This window comes from Rhincodon typus, chromosome 23, assembly GCF_021869965.1.
Source record: "Rhincodon typus isolate 14 chromosome 23, sRhiTyp1.1, whole genome shotgun sequence".
Lineage (NCBI taxonomy): Eukaryota > Metazoa > Chordata > Chondrichthyes > Orectolobiformes > Rhincodontidae > Rhincodon > Rhincodon typus.
In genome coordinates this window covers 35,965,996-35,991,876 of record NC_063354.1, presented here as the reverse complement: position 1 = coordinate 35,991,876, position 25,881 = coordinate 35,965,996, and the positions used below count along the sequence as shown (strand labels likewise).

The 25,881-nt window shown below is 42.4% G+C and overlaps 1 protein-coding gene across 1 annotated transcript in view; it reads left to right on the top strand.

The window, feature by feature from the left end:
- Nucleotides 1-25,881, top strand: part of LOC109910686 (dynein axonemal heavy chain 9-like) — a 419,178-nt gene that overhangs the window by 273,051 nt on the left and 120,246 nt on the right. Inside the window, exons 51-53 of the mRNA XM_048611128.1 lie at nucleotides 4,563-4,685; nucleotides 11,429-11,633; nucleotides 21,777-21,941. Coding sequence (XP_048467085.1) covers nucleotides 4,563-4,685; nucleotides 11,429-11,633; nucleotides 21,777-21,941 — 493 coding nt within the window. The remainder of the gene's footprint in view (nucleotides 1-4,562; nucleotides 4,686-11,428; nucleotides 11,634-21,776; nucleotides 21,942-25,881) is intronic.

The following is a 25,881-nucleotide window of genomic DNA, read 5'->3' as shown; positions in this document are numbered from 1 at the left end:
GTTCAGAAATCACACAACACCAGGTTATAGTCCAACAGGTTTATTTGAAAACACAAGCTTTCGGAGCCTCACTCCTCCTTCAGGTGTTAGTGAGAGAGGTAGTATCAGACACAGAATTTGTAAGTAAAGATCAAAGGGTCACACCACTGATCAGGATGTATTAAACAAACCTGAGATGCTGTTAAATCTTCAATCAGTTAGAAGGTTTTAATTGACTAATATGTATATGTAAATCCCCAAATTCTTTACAAGTCACTGTCCTGAGACAACTAAAGTTTTTAACAGTGTAAAGAAGAGGTGACATTTTAGGTCAGACAATGCATATTCACACCTAACTCTTCCTCCTTTGTGGCTTCTCAATCATTCCATCAGTGATGCAGTTGTTGAAACCATTTTGGAACGCTGATCATGCCTCATTATTTTTATCATGGCAAGATGGGCATGTAGTCCATTTCTTCCCCAGAAGTTGCAAACTATCAGTCCAGCTAAGAAAAGCTAATGATTTTGCATTTGAACACCTTTCACTGTTCTGTTACTCTGCCTATTCATTTGACAGTTTCTGTTATTGAGTAGAGATGAATGAGGTGTGCTCTAATCAATGTTGTGTAAGGTAATGGTTCTGAAAGAGCTTGCAATCTTATGATATCGTATGGTTTTCTGTTGGAGAAAAAGCAGTCTAGCATGATGTCAATCGATGTGTCATCTCTGGCTTCTAATGGTCTTTATAATTATGCCTCACAGGCAATATAACTTGTACCAATTGCAATTGTGCAGTAAACTGTATCTTATAGAGTAAGCCAAATGCCTCTTCATCAAGTCTTTATCCTCCACCACTGCTAATTAAATAAGCCCTTACAGTTAGCACAGGAAGGCAAATTGAGGACTCCTGTGGTCTAATGGTAGTGTCCCTACCTCTGGGTTGGAAGTCCTGAGTTCAAGTCCAACCTGCTCTGAGGGATGTCATAATACATCTGAACAGGTTGATTGATTATTTCTTAAGAGACACAATTACACGGCTCTTGTGGTGCAGTGGTAGTGTCCCTGCCTCCAGTCCTGCCTGCTCTAGAGGTGTGCAGTAATGTGTCTGAACAGGTTGATTAATAATATTTTTAGGAAGGGGAGTTGGAGGGCTGTTGTGTTGCAGCGGTACTGTCCATAGACGTTGGGTTAGCAGGCCTATGTTCAAATCCCTCTTGCTTCATATGTGTCATCTCTGAACAGATTGGTGGAGAAAATATCTAGGAAGGGGAATTGGGTGGCAACATTCTACCCAACCAGAACCTTCACAGTGGTCGGCACTGCAACATACAAACAGCATAGAGCCTTGGAAAGACATAGGAATTTGTCTCTGTTTGATACAGAAAAACTATTTTCCGTGTTGAAGAATCTAGACCATGATAATAAAATATTATCATTAGAGTTAGACCACTTAGACTTGAAATCAAGATACAATCTTTTCTTGGAAAGAGCCTTTGGAATCCAGAACTCTGTCCCTCAAAAAGCTCTAGATGTTCAGTGAATTAATATTTTTAGGTTAGTGATTGAGAAAGTACTGGTAAGTATTTCTTTCTAATTCCTAAGTGCACGAATTGAGCATTTGCGTTATGAGTTACAAGTCTATCCACTGGCATTCAAACATATGTTTTATAAATTGACCTTTAAAGGAATGATTCATATAAAATGTAAGTCATCTTGTACAAAATAAAATGGTACAAACTGGAACATTTAGCATTTAATTTAATAGAAATGAAGCAAATACGTATTATAGTGTACATCGCTGTGAACAACTAGATTCTAACTCTTCAGTCGTTGCTGCACTTTTTTCCCTTGTAATTTAGAATTTGAGCAGGTTTTATGTGACATTTGCAGCGCACTTACAATGCAAAGGTCAGAGAATGCATCAGTTGTCCAGCTTGGTTGCTTTTGCGAGTAATTCTGCTTTAAATCACTCATTTTGAAATGAGTTCATTGAGCTGTTTCTGAGGATAATGTTAAGACGATTTTAGTTTTGAAAGGCCTCCTGGCAAAGGCGGTTATCTATTTTCAACAATAATGAATACACAGTGACTCTGTGTTAGCACATTAATAAATCATTGTACATAGAGCATAGAACATTACAGCGCAGTACAGGCCCTTCGGCCCTCGATGTTGCACCGACCTGTGAAACCAATCTGAAGCCCATCTAACCTACACTATTCCATTATCATCCATATGTTTATCCAATGACCATTTAAATGCCCTTAAAGTGGGCGAGTCTACTACTGTTGCAGGCAGGGCATTCCACGCCCTTACTACTCTCTGAGTAAAGAACCTACCTCTGACATCTGTCCTACATCTATCACCCCTCAATTTAAAGCTATATCCCCTCATGCTAGCCATCACCATCCAAGGAAAAAGGCTCTCACTGTCCACCCTATCTAATCCTCTGATCATCTTGTATGTCTCTATTAAGTCACCTCTTAACCTTCTTCTCTCTAACGAAAACAGCCTCAAGTCCCTCAGCCTTTCCTCATAAGACCTTCCCTCCAACCCAGGCAACATCCTGGTAAATCTCCTCTGCACCCTTTCCAATGCTTCCACATCCTTCCTATAATGCGGCGACCAGAACCGTACACGATACTCCAAATGCGGCCACACCAGAGTTTTGTACAGCTGCAACATGACCTCATGGCTCCGAAACTCAATCCTTCTACCAATAAAACCTAACACACCGTTCACCTTCTTAACAACGCTATCAACCTGGGTGGCAACTTTCAGTGATCTATGCACACGGACACCGAGATCTTTCTGCTCATCCACACTACCAAGAATCTTACCATTAGCCCAGTACTCTGTATTCCTGTTACTCCTTCCAAAGTGAAACACCTCACACTTTTCCGCATTAAGCTCCATTTGCCACCTCTCAGCCCAGCTCTGCAGCTTATCTATGTCCCTCTGTAAACTGCAACATCCTTCCGCACTATCCACAACTCCACCGACTTTAGTGTCATCCGCAAATTTACTAACCCATCCTTCTACGCCCTCATCCAGGTCATTTATAAAAATGACAAACAGCAGTGGCCCCAAAACAGATCCTTGCGGTACACCAACTAGTAACTGAACTCCAGAATGAACATTTCCCATCAACCACCACCCTCTGTCTTCTTACAGCTAGCCAATTTCTGATCCAAACCGCTAAGTCACCCTCAATCCCATGCCTCTGTATTTTCTGCAATAGCCTACCATGGGGAACCTTATCAAACGCTTTACTGAAATCCATATACACCACATCAACCGCTTTACCCTCATCCACCTGTTTGGTCACCTTCTCAAAGAACTCAATAAGGTTTGTGAGGCACGACCCACCCTTCACAAAACCGTGTTGACTATCCCCAATCAAATTATTCCTTTCTAGATGTTTATAAATCCTATCTCTTATAATCCTTTCCAACACTTTACCCACAACCGAAGTAAGGCTCACTGGTCTATAATTACCAGGGTTGTCTCTACTCCCCTTCTTGAACAAGGGGACAACATTTGCTAGTCTCCAGTCTTCTGGCACTATTCCTGTAGACAATGATGACATAAAGATCAAAGCCAAAGGCTCTGCAATCTCCTCCCTAGCTTCCCAGAGAATCCTAGGATAAATCCCATCCAGCCCAGGGGACTTATCTATTTTCACACTTTCCAGAATTGCTAACACCTCCTCCTTATGAACCTCAATCCCATCTAGTCTAATAGCCTGTATCTCAGTATTCTCCTCGACAACATTGTCTTTTTCCTGTGTGAATACTGACAAAAAATATTCATTTAGCGCCTCTCCTATCTCTTCGGACTCCACGCACAACTTCCCACTACTGTCCTTGACTGGCCCTAATCTTACTCTAGTCGTTCTTTTATTCCTGACATACCTATAGAAAGCTTTAGGGTTTTCCTTGATCCTACCTGCTAAAGACTTCTTACGTCCCCTCCTGGTTCTTCTTAGCTCCCTCTTTAGGTCCTTCCTGGCTAACTTGTAACTCTCAAACGCCCTAACTGTGCCTTCACTCCTCATTTCTACATAAGCCTCCTTCTTCCTCTTGACAAGAGATTCAACTTCTTTAGTAAACCATGGTTCCCTCGCTCGACCACTTCCTCCCTGCCTGACAGGTACATACTTCTCAAGGACACGCAGTAGCTGTTCTTTGAACAAGCTCCAGATTTCAATTGTGCCCAGCCCCTGCAGTTTCCTTCTCCATCCTATGCATCCTAAATCTTGCCTAATCGCCTCATAATTGCCTTTCCCCCAGCAATAGCTCTTGCCCTGCGGTATATACCTATCCCTTTCTATCGCTGAAGTAAACGTAACCGAATTGTGGTCACTATCACCAAAGTGCTCACCTACCTCCAAATCTAACACCTGGCCTGGTTCATTACCCAGTACCAAATCCAATGTGGCCTCGCCTCTTGTTGGCCTATCTACATACTGTGTCAGGAAACCCTCCTGCACACATTGGACAAAAACATACATGACTATAACAATCATGGTAAATGAAGAAGAATATGAGACAGTTGAATGTATTTCTTTTTCATTTTATTTTAAGGTACTTAGACATTGTGGAGAATGCTCTTGGGGCAGGTGAAGCAGTGCTAATTGAAAGTTTGGAAGAATCAGTCGATCCTGTGCTGGCTCCTTTATTGGGTCGAGAAACCATTAAAAAGGGCAGGTAAGAAAATGAGACGAACACACTTGAGAATTTTCATTACTGTTTGTAGTCATTTCTGATGAATACCTGAGATCTTAATCAGGACAGATTTTCTTTCAGAACTCAGCCCAATCTACTCTAAGCCCATTGTGGCATAGGACTGGATGACTGATGTAGTGCAATTTCAGCTTCTGTCAATTTTTTTATGAAGAGGTTGGTAATGCTGCTAAAGCCAGCATTTGTTGTCCATTCCTGATTTCTCTTGAGCTAAGTGGCCCAGTAGTCAATTCCTAGAGCAGTTAGGAGTCAATCATATTGCACTGGGTGTGGAGTCGCACAGGGTAGGCCACACCAGGTAAAGATGGCAGATTTCCTGCTCTATTGGTGAACTAATATAATTTTTTTTTACCAGCAATAACTTCATGGTCACCATTATTGATGCCAAATTCAAATTCCAGATATATTATTTCTAATCACATCACTAATAGTTACTGAAATCGGATTCTTTTGTGACAAAACTATAAACGTATCAAATTCAATTAGCCTTGGGGGTCTGGTATATGAAGTAATGGTCAAACATAATTTTCTGAATGGTGTCAGCATAGAATGTGCAAAAAACCCAACCAGAAAATAAAACCAGCGAGTCTTTCAAGCAGCCCACAGTACCGGATACATCATACTAAGAGACTCAAAGCCCATAAGTGTTATATAGTGTTGTGACACCATTGGTCACAGACAGGACCCACTATTTTATAATGAATGAGCTGCTTCCCCACGTTAGAGTCCCAGGGTTGGATTTTCATTTGCAAATGGGATGGCACGCATTTGAAATCGTATTCCCATAACGTGTCACTGGAACCTGAAACCTGAACACAATGCGGTTCTTAGGAAAGCGAGACTCGAGGCACTGCAAATGTTGTAAGCCATGGTGAATGAATATCACGAAGAAGCTTTGAGAGATGCATTCTCCTGGTCAGAAAGAGGTGAGAAGAGCATAATGAGGGACTACAAGGTAAAGACAGGACTACCCAAGACACCAGGTGAACCACTGCAGAGTCAACTACATTCAAATGGACAGGCACCGGAACTGTTTGTCCATGTGTCTCTCACATCTATGCTCTTGACCATGAGGAAATGATGTCTCCTGGACATCATGGATGTCCCTGCCTCTGCTCTCAATGTCACCAAGCTGCTGACTTTATGTGCCAGGGTCATTCTTGGAACCAGCTAAGGACTCAGGGGTAGCTCTTAGTTGGCACCTCATCATGACATCAAGGAGGTTATGGGCACCACATTCTGCAGGGTTGGGAAGTGCATCCATTTTCAGAAAGATGGGCCAACACAAGAAAAGAGGGCATCGAGGTTTTCCATCATTGATGGATTTCCCAAGGTCATTGACTGTACTCCTAAATGGACCAGCTGGCATGATGGTGTCAGGGCTGTTTGCTTCTTCCTGGGGGGAAAGGGCATGAACCTTCCCATCCACCACTATATTCCTCCACCTGGCCAAATTCATCCTCACTTTGAACAACTTTTCTCTTTAACTCCTCTCACTTTCTTCAGGTGAAACGTGTGGCCATGGGTACCCCGAATGTGCCCGAGTTATGCCTGTCTTGTGGAGTACATTTCTAGTTCTACTCCAGGCCCCACCCACAACTGTCTGCAGTTTATCAATGACATCATCATTGCTGCTTCCCTCTCTTTGTCCAGAAATGGAAACGTTTTCCTTACAATTTCCATCCTTTTCTCACCTTCACCTGGTCCATCACTGACTCCTCCCTTCCATTTCTCGACATTTTTGTTTCCATATCTGATGATAGGCTGGCCACCGATATTCACTAAATACCCACCGACTCCCACAGTTAGCCAGACTATACACCCTCACACCCTGCTTCCTGTAAAGACTCTGTTCCATTCTCCCAGCTTCTCTGGCTTCATTGCATCTGTTCTGATGATACCAACTTCGACAAGGGGACATCTGAAACGTCCACCTTCTTCCCTAACTGAGGATTTCCCAGCCAGGTTTGACCCATTTCCCGCATTTCAGCCCTCAGTCCTTCCCAACCCTCCAACAACAGCAGTAGTGTCCCCCTGGTCTTCTATGACCACCTTACCAGCCTCCATCCAAAGAGTCATTGGCTGCCAAATGCGCCATCTCCAGTGGGATTACACCACAAGACAGACATTCCCCTCCCCTCCCCTGTCAGCCTCCCGCAGGGACGGTTCCCTCCACAACACTGTCGTCATCTCCTCCCCCACTTCCAACACCTTCCTACACCCTACTGCACCTTCCTCTGCAATTGCAGTAGGTGTAACATCTGCCTGTTTACTTCCTCCCTGACTATCCAAGCCCCAGACACACATTACAAGTGAAGCAGTGATTTAGTTGCACTTCACTGAATCGAATCTCCAGTATTCGCTGCTCACAATGTGGTCTCCTCAACACTGGGGAGACAAAATACAGACTGGGAGACTGCTTTGCAGAACACCTACATTCTATCTGCAGAAATGAACCTGAGCTTCCAGTTGCCTGCCACTTCAGCAACGCTTCAGTGTTCCGTAGCCAACATCTCTGAGTCAGGCTTGCTGCAGAGCACCAGCGAGGCTGAAAGAACAGTGCCACATTTTCTGCTTAGGAACCCTACAGCCTTCAGCTCTCAATGTCGAGTTCAACAATTTTAGAGCCTGAGCACCACCTCCCATCTCCTTACCCCAACCCTCATATGCCAGGCCTTGTTATCACATTGGCTGCTACCAAAACCCATCCATTGTCAGCTATTATTGGCCCCCATGAGCAGCTGTTGATTCCCTCAGGCTAACTTTATCCATTCTTTTGTCTGTCCAACCATTGTTCTCTCTGTCTCTGGACTCCATCTCCACCTATCGTTCACTCCATTACCTTCCCCCTCCCCACCCCAACTTCAGCATACATACCAACATTTTGCCCACTACAATCAGTTCTGAAGAGGGATCACTGGACCCGAAGCGTTAACTCTGCTTTCTCTCCGCAGATGCTGCCAGACCTGCTGAGTTTTCCCAGTGTTTTCTGTTCTTGTTTTAGTCACATTCCTCCACAGCAAAGGCTTGCACTTACTGAAATGTGCAGCCACTCTGTGACGCAATGTGCACTTGTTTCCTGAGTGGCTGTCGTGTTTCCTTTATCCGTCAAGAGTCACCTGTACCTCTGTAACCAAGGAAAGTGATGGGCCCGGATGGTGTCCCCAGGCTGAGCACTCAGATCCTGTGTGGATCATTGGCGGAGGTATTCACTGACATCTTCAACCTCCCCCTCTTACAAGCTGAAATCCCCACCTGCTTCAAGAAGACCACCATTATCCCAGTACCCAAGAAAACATCTGCGGTGTGCCCTAATGTCCACCGCCCAATAGCTCTGACTTCAAGTGCTTGAGAGGCTGGTCATGGCCCACATCAACTCCAGTGTTCCAACCTGCCTCGATCCCCGACAGTTTGCCTACCGACATAACAGTTTCACAGAGGATGCTGTGTTCCTAGGCCTGCCCTCATCCCAGGCTGTTGACTACAGCTCCGCCTTCAACACCATTATCCGTTCTAGACTGATCTCAAAATGCCATGACCTTGGTCTCGGCCCCGCCCTCCGCAACTGGATCCTCACCTTTCTGACCCATAGGCGGCAATCAGTGAAGATAGGTAACTGCATCTCCTCCACAGTAACACTCAACATTGGAACCCCCCCAAGGATGCATCCTCAGCCTGCTACTGTACTCCCTGCACACCTTCAACTGTGTTGCCAAATTCTGAACGAACACCATCTGCAAGTTCACTGAAGACACCACCGTAGTGGGACGGATATCTCACAATGACGAGTCAAAATACAGAAGGAAGCTAGAGGGCTTGGTGACATGGTAAAATGAAATGAAAACAATCTGTCTTTCAATGTCAGCAAAACTAAAGAACTGATCATTGACTTCAGAAAGAAAGGAGGAGAACATGACCCATTGACATCAACAGAACCGAGGTTGAGAGAGTGAAGAGCATCAAGTTCCTTGGAGTGACGATAACCAACGACCTGTCCTGGACTTCCCAGGTAAATGCAACGGTCAAGAAAGTGCAACAACGCCACCTCTTCCTCAGGCGGCTCAGGAAATTTGGCGTGTCCGTAAGGTCCCTCACCAACTTCTACAGATGCAACATTGAAAGCACACTGTCCAGGTACATAATGGCCTGGTATGGCAACTGCTCTGCCCGGGATCGTAAGAAACTACAGAAGGTGGTGAGCACAGCCCAGACCATCACAGAAGCCAGCCTTCCATCCATGGACTCTATTTACACGGTTCACTGCTGCAGAAAGGCGGCCAACATCACCAAAGACCCATCCCACCCCGGTAATGATCTTTTACAACCTCTTCCGTCAGGCAGAAGATACAGAAGCCTGAACACACGCACAAACAGGTTCAGGAACAGCTTCTTTCTGGCCATTATCAGACTGTTGAATGGACTCTAGCCTCAAGCAATGTAACCTGTATGCATCTAAATCTTTTTGATCTGTACATCCTTTGCTTGCTGTGATCTGCCTGTACCATTTGTAAACAAAGCTTTTCACTGTATTTTGGTAGACACAATAATAAATCAATCAATCCATCAATATCCAAATCCCATGTTTAATTGGGCGAAGGAGGGAGGGAGGTGCATTAGAGGTTATCGTCTGAAGAAGTGACTCCTGGCACTTGCGCATCCTCCAGACATCAATACAGAGACGTGCTCCATGCGGGCCATCTAATAACATGAACTTGCAATGAACAGTCTATTGACATGGTGAAAAAGTTACTCTATTGCCTTGAGTGGTCAGGTGATTTATGCAATATGAACCAGCCAGAATGTGTCTTATTGTAACTCCCATTTCCTATCAATATTGAAATCCTTTGTAGGGTGTGCTGTGAAGTATATTAATGCAGCAGGGATGTACTGGTTGTGTTAATACTTTGGTGAGAGTTATCATATCTGCAGTTTATAGTATTCATTGACACCTAAGCGAAACTCAGTTGACATCGATTTTAGTTGTTTGTTGCAATAAAAACCTTAAAATCTGAAATCTTATTGTGAGATCACGGATTTTCTGGGAATTTCAAGTTTTTTGTTTAACGTGAATGATCTCTACAATCTCTGCACTATCAGCAACACAGCACTCGATGTTTTGAGCCTCACTTTCATGTGTATAAGACCTGCACCACTGTCTTCTCTCAGAAGTGCTGCACGTCTATTGAAGATGTTGGCCACTTTATCCTACCCATAGATCTCAGGTATTGGAAAGATGCAGCAAATAATTGGCAGGAGTTTCCCTCACATTCTTTATTGAAAAATATGGCGCTGCTGCCCACTGTCTTTATATGCTCATCTCCCAAATCCAATCACAGTGGCTCCTTTGCAATATCCAGTGCTGTCTCCTACTTGGTGTCAGGATTGTGCACGTCCACATCATCAATCTCCGTACAAGACATCTCATGACTGTTTGTCAGACCTCTTCTGAAGAATGAGGAGACAATGATTTTATGAGTCAGTTGTCCACCCTCATTCACCCCAGCATGACGTTAGCATGAGTTGTTGAGTTCCTTGGTAATGTCTCCTCCTCATTTACAACCCATATGTGTGGGTGACTCATGTCTCAGCGACGGAGTCAGCCACCTGCAGTAACAAAGATACACAAAACTCTGGATATTCCGTCTACTCACTCTCACAAAGTTGGTGACCTGTCACCTGGTGTTGCTTGCTTCTCACCTTTTCAGACCTTAAATTACATTAAACATTTTCTGATGCTGTTCAGACTTCCATCACCAACTCTGCTCAGGTCTTTTTTCCTTAATCTCTGGGGTGATTTCTTCCATCAGCTCTCTACCACTGCTTCAGTTAAAGTTTCAAGAGAGGCACTTGAGAACTTTGGAGCTGCCCTCGAATGCTTGCCTTACACCACTGCTGGCCTTCTGAATTCCTTGTTGTATCAATCTCCTCAGTGAATGGCAAACCCAAACAAAGGTGCCACTTGCCTTTTGAAGAGGCCTTGTCCCATGGAAACATTCCAGGATGTTCCTAGCTCTGAATGTGCCACCGGGTCATAGAGTCATACAGCAGGGAAACAGGCCCTTTGGTCCAACTCGTCCATGTCGATCAGGTTTCCCAAACTAAACTAGTCCCATTTGCCTGTGTTTGGCCAATATCCCTCTAAACCTTTCCTATTCATGTACCTGACCAAATGTCTTTTAACTGTTGTAATTGTGCCAGTCTCCACCATGTCCTCTGGCAACCCATTCCACAAATAAACCACCCCCTGTGTAACATCCCTTGGACCACTTGCTGTTGGTAGCCTAGCAAGATTGTTGGGGAGAAAGTTCCTGAAGGAACAATGATAGATTTCCAAGTCAGTGTGGTGAGTGGGCTGCGAACTTGCAGCTTCTGACGTTCCCATGTATCTGCTGCCCTTGTCCTTCTAGATGGTAGTGGTTGTGGATTTGAAAAAACATTATCTAAAGAACCTTGGTAATTTTCGGAAGTGTAATCTTTTAAATATCATTTGAACCCTTACGATCTTACCATCATGTTGCTTCTTGGATACTGGCACAATATGAAGCTAGGACCCTGAAGCGTTTCGGAAGTCATGGACCTCATCTCAAATTGAAAATGCTGCCTCTTATGTCAAATAACATTGTTCATCTTTCAAATTATTTCAGTGATATGAAATGCAATTGTGCTGATATTTATAAAACTAAAGGGAAATCTTCTCTAACCTACAGATATATTAAAATTGGAGACAAGGAGTGCGAGTACAATTCCAGCTTCCGACTCATTCTTCACACTAAGTTGGCAAACCCTCATTACCAGCCTGAGATGCAAGCCCAGTGTACACTCATTAACTTTACTGTTACAAGAGATGGCTTAGAAGATCAACTTCTGGCTGCTGTTGTCAGTATGGAGAGACCAGACTTGGAAGAATTGAAGGTATACTAATGTAAATTCACTCTTTATCTAAGCACTTCATAGCACAAACCTAATTTCATTGTTGGAAAGGTACATCTATTAGGACGTTGATTTATCAGGCGCAGAATTTTGCAAAAGAAACTCTATCGACTCTTGTGTCTGCACTACCTCTTTTACAAAGTTGTCCAATTGTTCTATTTCCATGCTGTTTCTCCATAGCTGTACAACCTTTCTCTTTGCAAATGCAGAGTCTGTGACGTTGACAATATTGATGGTATTTTGCAATGACAAATGTCAAAATGAGCTGAATAGTTGCTGAGTATAATAACAGAACTGCCACAATGCCACTGGTCTGAATCAGATGAAAATGCTATAATTCTGTACCTAATACCCGGGTTGAAATGTGGTTTTGACTGTTTTGATGACTGCTTCATTTGAAAATGACAGGTAAGAGAAGATTGGTTGGTCTGTCAAAACTGCCACTCACTCCTGAAAACCTAAACAGCACGATGAAACACTTCCAATTCACTTCCTCTACTCACTGACACTATCCCTCTCTACTCCTAACCACTGCCAATCTGTAACCGTGCAATCTCTTGAGAGGGAGTAAAATAAACTCTGTAAAGAAAGACAGGGTTAAAAAAAGGGGAAATCTCAGGACTTTGAATCAATGAGAATCCATCCATTTAATATCATATGTCAAAGGTAAATACATAATTTAAGGCAGTTTGAATTGCATTTTTTCCCGAATGAACACTGGATCATCAAGTAATCTTTCCTCCCTCCATGTTTCTCGAAGGTAACTTTTGAATTGCAGATAGCAAGCAATTTGGGATGCAAATTTTGTCTAATTAACAAAGTGCTTCCCTTAATAGCATTCTGATGAGGCTACTAAAGTTTCAGGAATGTATCCCAATATGCTTTGAAATTAAGTGATAAAATACCTGCTTCTTAATTGTTATATTATTTGTCATTAACAGTCAAATCTTACTATGTTAACTAATCAGTCAACATATTCTCTCTGCCAACCTAATAGGTTTTTCACATGCCCAGTTTACAGTTTTCAACTTTTATGCAGCAATTTAACATTTAATTATTCTAGTTTGCAGACATAAATCAGGTACAGTTAACATTGCATTGTTTGTTAGAGATTGGGGTCAACAGAATGCCATTGGTGCCCTCTGCCACTGGCCTTCCGATGTAACCTCACATCTGAACTGAGAAATTATTGATTGATTGATGTATTGTCATGTAGTACAGTGAAAAACTGTGTGTGAGAGCAGTGCAGGCAGATCATAGTAATCAAGACCATACAGATCATAGGGTTAAAAAAAAATCTCGGACAGTTTGAGGCATACAGGTTACACTGCACAGGATGTGCGTGAAGCAAGATCAACATTAACAAAATCTACATTATTTGAAGTTAGAGTGTCCATTTATCAGTCTAATGGGATGAAGCATGAGATCTGTGATTGGCATGGACTGAGTAACTGAAATAAATAGCTTGGTGCTGCTCTCTGCTGTAGAACTGCTAATTTAAAGTCAAATCATTCAATGGGCTTTTTCTTTACTGAGTAGCTTAAGTTCCCTTTCCCCTCTCATGTCCCTATTTTCACAATATTTTGAACTCCTTGGAGAAATCTGGCTCTTCTAGAGACACTGTTCAAGAGGAGACTTACAACTGTCTATCCACTTGTCTTGCCCAAGTACCCACTGATTGTCTATGAGCCATATCCTTTTTACAGCAACAGCTACAAAACTTTAGTTATACAGAGCATTTCCAAGAGGGAAATGTCTCAAGTGCTCCACGGGAAATTTATGAAGCAAAAAATGACCACCCGTAAAGTAAAGGGTTCATTCCTCAGCATCTGTATCAGAGGCAAAGTCAATGACTTTGGGGTCACATAATAATGAAAAGATTCAAGAGAAGGAGCAACAGCATAGACCTGAACTGTTATGTATAGAGTTAACACAGAATAAATGAACAGTGCTTTAACAAAGATCCAAGAGTATAACTATCTATCTTAGAGCTGTCCACCATAAACATCTTCCAGGACTTTGTGTCGCAGAGTATTGTGTCGTATAAAGGATCATATTGGAACAGATGCTCAATAGCTTGACAAAATGATTAGACTTTGAGGAGCTTCTTAAAAGAGATTGTGTGAAAGAGAGATAGAGAGGCCAAGGGGCTAGGGAGGGAATTCTAGAGTTGAAGGTCCTGGTAGCTGAAGTCACAACTATCAATGATGGTACAGTTACAGTCCAAAAATGCCCAAGAGGCCACAAGTGGAGGTAGAGAAGAAGGACAGAAATGATTGTAAAGCTGAACTTACAAAGATAGCGAGAGATATGATGATAACTTGAAAAGGAAAATAACAATTTTCGTACTGGGGGCAGACCAGCAATGAATATACATCAGCAAACACAAGGATAACAATGAACAGGGTTTGGTGTGAGTTAGGATGTACATTACAGAGTTTCAATGCATTCAAGTTTATGTAGAAGAGCAGATATGAGACTGGCTAGGACAGCATTAGAGTAGCTGAGATTAAATATAATATTAATATATGTCATTGTTTCAGCAGCAGGTGAGCTGAGGCAGGTATGTGTTGCATTATTCTGTTACGAGCTGTTTTGCTTTACCGTCTGGGTATGTTAATGAGCTGAGAATTGGGATCAAACTGTACAACCATGTACAATCTGGCAGAAGAATGCTGGAGCCAGGGTGCATACATAGTTTTCTGCAAGTGCAAGTTGCACGTCTGAGCTGCGAAATAAGCTTGTATGAGATTTCCAAGTATCCGTTACCAAAAACACAAGTAAGAAGTTATAGTGATAGTAGGAACTGCCGATGCTGAAGAATCTGAGATAACAAGGTGTAGAGCTGGATGAGCACAGCAGACCAAGCAGCATCAGAGGAGCAGGAAGGCTGACGTTTTGGGTCGAGACTTTCTGAAGAAGGGTCTTGACCCAAAACATCCGCTTTCCTGCTCCTCTGATGCTGCTTGGCCTGCTGTATTCATCCAGCTCTACACCTTGTTATGTAGAAGTTATAGTGATCAGTGCTGTTGATTTTTCTTGCGAAACGAAGGTAGTGATGCCAGCTTGAAAACCACAGCAATAGGCCTCAGGCACGACTTGAAGAAGAGGAGAAGTTACATTTACACTTGCATCCCAGAAAAGAATCACTACAAGAACAGTGCTTACTTAATTTCTGAAGCTGTTCAGACAGTTGGTTCCAAATTGGGCTGTAAAAATTTTGAGACTGAAGACCAGATAAGCAAGCAGTGAGGATAAAGAAAGCCATTGGAAATAAGGGGCTAGAGGAGGGGAAATTTTACATGCCCCTACCAGACATTTTCATGCCCCTATTATCCCCTGGCAGGGGATAATAGGGGCACAAAATATTTATCGAGTGACTATAGCTCACCTCCTTCTCACCTAGCCTTAAGCTTAAACCCTTAATGTGCAATTAAGCTTAATGTGCAAAGTGTGCAATCAGCTGCCATATTTAAATGAATCATTCTCAGTCAATTATATACAAGCCTCGTGTTCTGCATATTACACTACAATACGACTTGTGTGGGCAGCCCATTTTCTGGGTAAATTTGAATAGGAGGACACATCCGACTAGGCGTGCTTTATATGTATTTGGTGCATCCTGGCCTTTCCTTCTGTACCAACTGCGCTCTAAACCCAGAATATGCCCATCCATCCCTCTCTCCACCCACAATTCCCAGGCATTTCCTATCATGGCAGCCATGAGACTTTTTTTGTGTGCTTCGTGATGAAGTCCTGGCAGTGCCCACTTGCCTGGTGGTGCCGGGAGAGATGAAGCTGCCTGAAGATCTGGTTGACCTGCAGCTCCTAAAATTGGAACCTTCTCCAATGCAGTGGGGAAGACCTGTTGTCTGACAATTTAGCCAGCCTGCCTGCCTGCCTTCAGTGTGGCATGGCCACAAGGTGAGTTTGTTTCAGTCATGCCAGCTCCTGAACAATATCCCTTTAGAGAAGATCAGGCACCCCCTCCGCAACCATAAGATGCAAACTGTAGTCTCAACTTTTGTGACATACAGCTTAATTACAGGCAGGGAGACTGATGTATGCTTTCCCCATGCCTATCCAGGCCCACTGAAATCAGCTGTAATGTGCAGACTATCCATCCTGTTTTTCCACTTCGCTTAGTGCAATGCCCATTAAAGTGATTGAATGCAATTCAACTGCTTAAGGACAGAACAATAAAATCGCAGGTGGGTGAGCCATGAAACTCCAATCACTGCATATGTTCTTACCTCTGCATTGAGTAAGATTATTGGACTGTTTTATAATGGTAATGATACATCTAAATTGCTCTTTCCTTGCATTTTTTTTTGAAAGTCTGCTCTTACAGTGTATGACAATTTATTTCCAAACCCTTTCAACTGCATGTTTGTAAACTGTGGTCAATATTTCATATCCTTTGCTTCTGAGGCTTGTGGAAGTTTTCTTTTCAAGAATATTCCATAGAACCTTGTTCAGAATCTTGATCAGCTTCAAGCAAAGATTCACAGATCTGACATTTCAGAGTTTCATAGAGATCTTCATTTCATAGAATCCCAACGGTGTGGAACCAGGCCCTTTGGCCCGACAAATCCATACCGACCCTCAGAGCATCCCCCCAGACCCATCCTGCTGTAACCCACCTAATCTACACATCCCTGAACACTATGGGCAATTTAGCCTGTACATCTTTGGACTGTGGGAGGAAACTGGAGCACCCGGAGGAAACCCACGCAGACACGGCGTGAATGTGCAAACTCCACACAGACAGTCGCCGAGGGTGGAATTGAACCCAGGTCCCTGGCACTGTGAGGCAGCAGTGCTAACCACTGAGCTAATATGCCACCCGTATTCTAAAATGTCATGTTTGTAGTGGAAATTGGAGAAGCTTTCCTATCTGCTGTTTGTTTAGGTATGTTAGAGAGGAGCTTCAGCACTTCTGTGAGTTTTCCCTTTTCTTCCTACTCCTCCCTGTTCCCTCAAAACAGATGATGTGGTTTCGTGTGCACAGACCAGCATAGATACTGTGACTATCCTTTGGCTTTAAAAGGTGTATTTTGTCCTTTTTTTTGTGAAGAAAGCTTGAGACAGAGGTGAAGAGCAGTCTACTCAGAGCTATTAGAGTAAATGCTTTGTGAGTCTTTGGGCTTTTTTTTTAAAAGTAGCAACAATGGAAGCAGCCTGAATGAATGTGTCAGGCTCCCACAGAACCAGGCTTTTTAGTTTTGTCGGTAGCAGTTGTTGCTGGGGTCTTGAAGCTGGCTGGAAGCTGCAGTACATCTCTCCCCGCTACGCTGTCTCATGGTTTTCTCTTGATCTTTTTCTTCCTGGACTGGAATTGCAAGTGAAACAAGTTGTTTTACTGAATTTGCCTTTTTCCAAGGATATGCTGATGGAATTTTATTATATTGGAGCAGATAATTAGCAGTAGTTTAATAAATTATTATTCTGTTAAGTTTTCCAATAGATTTGTTATTGCATTTTCTTCTTTTTATGTTTTAACTATAATGTATGAATAAAGCGTGTTTTGCTTCAAATCTGGTAGTTTGACCAGCCAAATTGCATCTGGAATGCAACAACTTGTACTTGCCTCTAAAAGAAGAAAATGTTAAGGTCTGACTATCTTCTGAATATTTTGAGGGGGTTTGGTCTGGTTCATAACACTACCCTGTCACAGTCACATTCCATTGTGAAGCTGGGCTTGAACTTTAATCTGAAAGCTGAACTGTTTCAATGGTAATCCAAAGACTGAGAAACCAGGCTCTGTAGTGCTAGGAGTTTGGACGCTGCCACTTTTATTTTCATTAGAAACACTTCACCCATTCACTTCAATTGCAACCTGTTCTGAACTCCAACTCGGTGTGGGTTTGAGCAAATATGCACTGGAAGTGATGTGACATTAGTCAGTGGTGGATACAGATTTGATGTAGGATGGGCCACTTTGAGTCTCACCGCTCTAGTTAGCACCCTCGTGTAAAGCAGTTTAACTGAAGATGTATTCAGCAGCGCAAAGAAATCTTGTCTGCATCTGTGTTATTGAAAAGGATGTGGTATTATGAACTGTAAGACCATTAGACTGTAAGATATAGGAGCAGAATTGGGCCATTCAGCCAATCGAGACTTCTGCGCCATTTGATCATGGCTGATATGTTTCTCAACCCCATTGTCCTGCCTTTGCCCCATAACCCTTGATCCCATTACCAATCAAGAACCTGTCTATCACTGTCTAAAATGCACTCAATGACTTGGCCTCCACAGCCTTCTGTGTTAATGAGTTCTACAGTTTCACCACGCTCTGGCTGAAGAAATTCCTCCTCATTTCAGTTCTAAAGGGCCATCACTTTACTCTGAGGCTATGCTTTCAGGTCCTAATCTCTCCTGCCAGTGAAAACATCATCTCCAAGTCCACTTTATCCAGGCCTCTCAGTATTCTGTACATTACAATGAATTTCACTCCTCAACCTTCTGAAATTTCATTAAGAACCTCTGCTGGAGAGCCCTGTGTGTCATGCCTTCTAACTCCACAAGTAAACCCTCTTATGGGCTGTTTCTGTGCCATTTCCCTCTCAAGTTGTAGCCCATTTGGAAATGCTCGCACATATCAAATGAGTGGGACCAATTAGTCTTCCCAGAGCCCATTCAACAAGGGCACCTTTCCCATGACTAGCGCAACTGTGTACATGTTGTATCATTTATAGGCAAGTTTTGAATGCACCAAGTGACTTTTACAAATTTAAACAGATCCAGTAAAAATCAAACAGCAGCTAACCTGGTGACATTGGTTCCTTGATACCTGAAAAGATAACAAGAGCTGCAAGGTTTGGCTTTGCAAATTGGAAGTGATTGTAGCTTGAGAGGAAGTGGGATGAAGAATGCCATTATCATTGATTGTTTCAATCTCATTCCACATCCTCCATCAGAGGAAGGACAAGCTGGTCCACCACTGTGAGTGCTACTGCCTCCAACTTTGGGCACCTTGTACTGTGAAAGATAGGAAATGTATCAGTGAGTGAGCGTGGTGAAGTCTGGAGAGGTACCTGCCAAAGTCGAATAGCTGGGATGTCTACGTGCAGTTTGCAATAATGCTAAGTTTGCACAGTTGTGATGTCCTTATGAATGAGTGCCATGGCTGATGGAAATTGTAGGCAGGTCAGTAGAGAGGAATGCGGTGGATGGAACACTTAGTGTGGTTGGATAGAGCATGTGAAGGTGCTTTCCTTGTATTGTATATTTTGATTTCACATTGAGCATTTGAGTTTGACACAGCTTGGTTGAGTTGAACACAAAGTTAAGAGCTGTCTTCAGATCTCAAAATAACACTTTTTATCGGACATTAATCCTAAACACTGCTTTACATGGTAATCACAGATATACCAGGTTCTGGTGTATGGTTACATTAGGAAAGGGCTAACCTATCCTCTTTTTATGTCTGTGTCTGTGTCCACGTGCTCATGTGAGTCTTCCAAGATGCTGAATGCTCCAACTTGACCCAAGCTGTGCAATTTGTACTCAGTGGATGTGCAGTTCTGTAACATCATTGCAACATTGCTGTAGGGTCCTAAAGCTCTTAGACAACACCTTTCACTGATCATGACCATGATCAGTAAACACCCAGTCATACTCTTTCCAAGTCTAGACTGCTGGTGTTAATCATTCATATTATTATTCAGCATCTCTCTATAGACCCCCAAAGGGATGAGGACTTTACATCAGATAACCTCATTGTCAGTTCTCTGAGATGTTGCACCCTCTTCATCTCAAAATCTTCCTCAGCAATTCCAGACATTATTATAGGCAACCTTTGGGGTTGCAAGCAATGGCATACTTCTTTGATAAGCTTTAAATGATGGTTTCACATGACCCCCTGCTGAGGCATGCAGCCACTCAATGGTGTTCTATGTTAAGCTGCTTGGCAAAACCACTACAAGCAGCAGGCAGCGTGAAGTCAATATTTGAACACAAACAGGCCAATCAACTTCATCTCTGTTTCTAGTTTTGGGTACTGTCCCATTTTGTCCTTATAACCTCTCCAACAAGGAACATTTAACAGCAACCATGAATATGTGCTTGGGTGTTACATTCATTCGGATAAATCTAGCATTTCCGTTTACAGAATAGTAAACCCGAAGGATCAAACCTCAGATTTTCCTAATCATGAAGGATTAGTTTCAGTTTGTTTGGCTGAGCCACTTCATTTAGATCCGACATGGTGATGAACATGAAGAGATGTAGATCTAATGTATGATTTGTGCAGTTACTTCAGGAAGATTGTCTCAACTGTGACCATCACAGCATCTGCACCAAGTTGCCATCATGAGCACCCCGTTCCTAGAAGAGTTAAAATCTACAAACAGTTGGAAAATGTCCAGAATGACAGGCAATGCCTGATTTTAGAGAATGCATCTGATATTAGGTTACAGCAGATTTTTGAAGGTACTTGAGGAAACATCTGGGAATACGGAAACCTAAATCTCTAAAAGTGACAACACCAGTTGATTAGGCCCTAAAGAGTGAAAGTGATGTATGAGGATTCATTTGTAAGGAAATACAATTGAAAGGCAGTTTTAAGGTTAACATTTATATAAAACCTGGGTGGTATCACATTTGGAGTATTGTGTGCATTTCTTGTCTACAAAGTAAAAACAAATTAAGTTAAAGGAGAAAGGACAGAATAAATTTGCAAGGATGTAACCAGAATTCAGAGAATTCATAAACTGTTTGAAAAGATTGAGGGAGACAAGGCTTGGAATTAATGTAGTGGTGTAATCCACCTCCTGTCAGTTAACCAATCATGAGGGAGGAGCCCAACCCCATTCACAAATGTACTGCTGGGATCAGCGCGTGAAGTAGCTGGAAGTGCTCCATCTGGAGACAGTGGTGTCTCAGCTCTCCATCGCCAGCAGCTCTGCTGGGAGTGGTGGCCGCTGCTGGATCTACAAAGAATCCTGATAAAGAGGTGCTCAGACCCAAAGGAGTCTCGCTGTGGCAAGGCTGGCAAGCCAGAGCAAGGAGCCTTGGGCCTGGATTTCTGAGGCGGCATGGGAAAGTGGACTATGACGTTGAGGAAGGATTGTCCCCTGGACCCAGTCTTCAGCAAGTGTGACTGGCTTTCCACATGGCAGTGGGATGAGGCAGTATAAAATGGTAATTCATTTATTAACTGCCTCACTCGTGCGCCACATATGTCTCCTCCATTCTGTGAATATTGGCAGAGGACATAGGTCAGGTGGTGAGTGGCAGCATGCACCCAGTAAATTTTGCGTGTTCCCTCCAATCTTCAAATCCACCAGCGGTGAGAGTAAAATTTAGCCCCCCTGTTGCTTTCTCTAGAAAAGAGAATACTGTGAGGAGCCCTTTAAAATTATAAAAGGGCTTGACAGGGAAATTGTAGGGAAACTGTTTCCACATGGCACAACAAAAGGGGAATCATATGAAAGAAAGCCACGAACAGATGAAGTAAAGATTTGCAAATAATTTCTTTGCACAGAGAGCTGCTGTCCTCTTAGTGGTCTCCAGTGCCGTGATCACTGGGGGAAATGCTTAAAATGGTTCATTAAGAAGATGCTTGATTTGTGGAGGGGAAGGAGGCAGAGTAAAAAGAAGCGTGTGAAGTGGAGCAAATTCCCGTACAGAATAAAATGCAACACAGTCTGGTTGGACGTAACAACTTGTGTCAGTGACATAGATCCGAGTAGAACTCCCCTCTTATCTCCTTACTTGAGAAGTTAATCATTCTAATATTCTGTTGTGGCTTGTCACTTGTACTTCATTCAGTCTTGGAATAGATGTAACTCGTGTACTCTTTTATTCCCCAAAGTACTGTCCCATTCCATTGAAGATTTGAGCAATATATTATTAACCCCATTTTAATTAGCAAAGTAATAAAAAAAAATCTGCACTTTGTAATTGCTCTGATGTTCTAATTAGGTCGCAGGAGTGATGTTAGAATGAAATCACCAAACACACATTCTATAAAGCAGACAGTAACCTCATTTTTGCCGTCATTTGTAATTTTAATTGACTGAGGCTTTCATAAAAGGCTTGTCTCCTTGTAACTTTTGCTCTTGTGTTGCAGGTGATGTTCTTAAAATATGATTGAAATCTCTGTGGTATTTCCCTTTGTAGTCCAACCTCACAAAGCAGCAGAATGGCTTCAAAATCACCTTGAAAACCTTGGAGGACAACCTGCTTTCCCGCCTCTCCTCTGCTTCTGGAAACTTCCTCGGAGACACAGCCTTGGTAGAAAATCTGGAGACCACTAAGAGGACAGCAGCTGAGATTGAAGAGAAGGTGAGCCCAAATCAGGCCACAGAGTGAATGTCAGACACAATGCCTTCAGACAAAATTGGAAGTGATTTATGATGAAAAAGGGAACATATTAATTCTCAGTCTGTTGGAAAAACTTGTTGAATACTGCAAACAATTTAGTAGGAACTTAATTAAAAGCTTTAAATTTGCCTTACCTTCTGCCAAGGCTAGCTATCTATATTTTTACCTTAAGAGTTCAGTCTATGTGGATTAGGAATGTTTGAATATAATTGGAGTCCTTACTGAATTTTTTTAAAAACATATCTGGTCTACTTAATTTCTAACTCACAATGTCCTTTGTAGTAATAATAAATTAGCCAGTTCACATGCGAGCATATGAATTAGGTAGGTAATGTTCTCTAAATTTGTTACATAATGTGCAGTCTTTTGGTTGTGGATTTACACCTGAATTTTTTTTTTAAAACTCCCATAAAATTCTGTTTTCTCATTGAGACCAAAGGGCAGTAATTGCAAGTGAAAAATTCCCTTGCTATTTTATTTCAATTGTGTTAATGTCAGTGTGAACCAGCGCAGGAGCAGGGATGTCATACAAGTGTGTTAAATTTTCAGAGCTGAAATTCTGCAATTATTTATAAAAGTTGGAAAGGTGACAATTTGAAGTCTCCCCTTTGATCCTTTCTCCCCATTTTGCCTTTGGCCTGAGAAGTCCATGAATAAAGATCAGGCAATGAAAGGTGCATTCCCATATATATTTAATAAGTGGTATATATTTCAGAAATATGACTTCAAAAGAGCAGGAGAAGTTGTGTTGGTGATGAAGGATATTCAACAGTGCTGACAGACACTTTTACTTTCTTCAGAATTTACAACAAAGTTAACAATCGATATGTTTTATGTCAGGTTCATTAAGTTAATAAACTGCATTGGTGCTGAAAGGCAGGTTTTCTCTGCTGCCTCCTGGATTATGCGGTCATTTTCTAGGTTATTATGTATGTCCGCAGCACTTTAAGATCTTTCAAGAGTGACTGGATGAAGGACCTAATTCTGCAAGATCCTATAACAATGCAATAGCAGTTCTATAGTTCTACTTAAGTTGTATTTGCCCGTATTTCCTTCATACTATTTTCGTGATGCTGCATCAAAGAGAAGCAATATTACACATCCAGTCTTTTATCATCTCACAGTATACTTGGAGACACAAAATCCTTGTGTTGTTAAATTCTTTGATGTTTGGCTGCATTTTAGCTGCTTTGATGTTCGAGTTGTGGGGTATTTAGTTTTCATAAGATGTTTGACAAATTGAAACTCTAGCGACTTTGGAACGGTAGAGATTCGGTGAGAAGGTGCGCAATATTGGATAAGGTAATGGTTCTGAAAGGGTTAATGTTGGAGACTGCATTGAATCCCACTCAATCTAATGATGCCATATGGTCTTTGGTGGGGAAAAGAGGAGTCCAACATGAATCTCGAGGGAGTTAGATGTCTCGTTATTTTCTTCTGATTGACTAGTTTGGCATTATAACCAGGACTGTTTAACTTGCATATATCACCATCATGCGATAAACAACATTATTTAAGACAAGTGCCACCTCTTGTTAAAACTAATTTGTGGCTCACTACCATCACTAACCAAATAAGCTTTTCTAGATCCGGTTCAGATAAGAGGATATGCCCCCATGAGAGGCTGCTTAACTTGATTCATTTCTTCTTTAAAAGAGTAGAAAGGGCTTTTTATCCTAATTTTGAAAAGTTTTTGTTACAGCTCAGTAAGATTCTGTTGATGGATCTTAGTTTTTATTACAGTCATAGAATCATAGAATCCCTACAGTGTGGAAACAGGGCATTCGGCCCAACAAGTCCAAACCGAACATCAGACCATCCCACCCAGACCCATTCCCCTGTAACCCACCTAATCTACACATCTCTGAACACCATGGGCAATTTAGCATGGCCAATCCACCTAACCTGCACAACTTTGGACTGTGGGAGGAAACCAGAGCACCCGGAGGAAACCCACGCAGACACGGGGAGAATGTGCAAACTCCACGCAGACAGGTGCCCGAGGCTGGAATCGAACCCAGGTTGCTGGTGCTGTGACGCAGCAGTGCTAACCACTGAGCCACCGTGCTGCCCCAAAATAAAACTTTCCAAGGCTCATCACTCACTTCACCAGGAAGAAGGCTACACCTAGATTTGAACTCGGATCACAGGGTTCAGAAACCAGCGCGCTCACCATTACACCATGGCAACCAGTGTCCCAGAAATATAGAAATATAGAAACTAGGAACAGGAGCAGGCCATTCAGCCCTTTGAGCCTGCTCCACCATTTAATATGGTCATGGCTGAGCATCAAACTCAACACCCTATTTCCCCCCTTTCTCGTCATACCCTTTAATTGCTTTAGCCCTAAGAACTTGATCTAACTCCTTCTTGAAAACACTCAATGTTTTGGCCTTAAACACTTTCTATGACAAAGAATTCCACAGACTCACCAATCTCTGGGTGAAGAAATTTTCCTCATCTCAATCCTAAATGGCTTAGCCCTTATCCTTAGGCTAGGACCACTGATCATCAGGAACATCCTTCCTGTGTTTACCCTGTTTAGTCCTGTCAGAGGTTCATAGGTTTCTATGAGATTTCCATTCATTTTTCTCTCCACGTGTCAATCCTGCCATCCCAGCAATCAGTCCGATAACCCTTTGTTGGACTACCCAAACAACCAGAACATTGTACCTCAGATAAAGACCTGCAGAACTGCACACAAATACTCCAAGTGTGGTCTCACCAAAACCCTGTATAATTGCAGGCAGAAATCCTTGCTCCTGCACTCGAAACCTCTCACTGTGAAGTACAACATACCATTTGCTGTCTTGACTGTATGCTGACTTTCAGTGGAAAAGGACACCCAGGCCTTGTTGCAGCTCCCCCTTCCCCAATCTGTTGCCATTGAGATAATAATCTGGTTTAGTGTTTTCACTACTTGTATAAGGTTTATTGAAAACAATAGAAAAGAACATGAGTGGGCAGCATTTTGCCCCAAACATCTGTTGGTTGTGGTGGTTGGTTCAACAATGCATACAACATGGTGACCAGTGGTGAACTTTGTTATGTAATTACCACAAGGTAACAATGGTTTAAAAAGTCCATTGGACTGAGGAATGAATAGCTAATAATGGGGACTGTTAGTGGCTAACAATGGGTTGCGTGTAATAGCAGAAAGCAATTGAGCTGTGTTGGGTTGAGTCCACGGTGAGGGATGAACTGCAGGGAAGCGAAGAAGTGGAAAGGGTCTGGAGGGTGTGTCAGGAGTGTGGGAAGGTATAGCTGAGGAAGTTTGAGAAAAACATGGGTTCTTTTAAAATAGTTACTCATGAATTAACCTATGCATTTAATAGTAACTTTGTTTCCTGGGTAATGAGTCTACTTTATTTCATTGGAACATTTCTGAAGTCTCCACTTTAAATGGAGATTTTTGGATGATTCCACCTGTTGACGAATTGCCCAAAGGAATCTTCAATTTCCCAAGCGATTCCTTTGGAGTCTGCTGTGGTGGGGATTTTGCACAGTTCCCATGCACAATTCCCATCTACACTGCAATAATGACTATTTGGCCATGGGAAAATTCCACCATTGACTTTTTCAAACTGAATACTTAGAGGTAAGTACTTTCATCACCAACATGTGAATTTATCATCCAAGTGTAAATTAAATAAGAGATGTGATTTTCTCAAAGCGTTGCCTCTTTGTGATAAACTATAATTCTGATGCATCCATTTTGTATATTTGAATTGAATTGTTTGGGAGGGTCATGTAATCCCAGCAGCCATTACAGGTATAGTAGGAACTGCAGATGCTGGAGAATCCGAGACAACAAGGTGCAGAGCTGGATGAACACAGCAGGCCAAGCAGCATCATAGGAGCAGAAAGGCTGATGTTTCGGGCCTAGACTCTTCATCAGAAA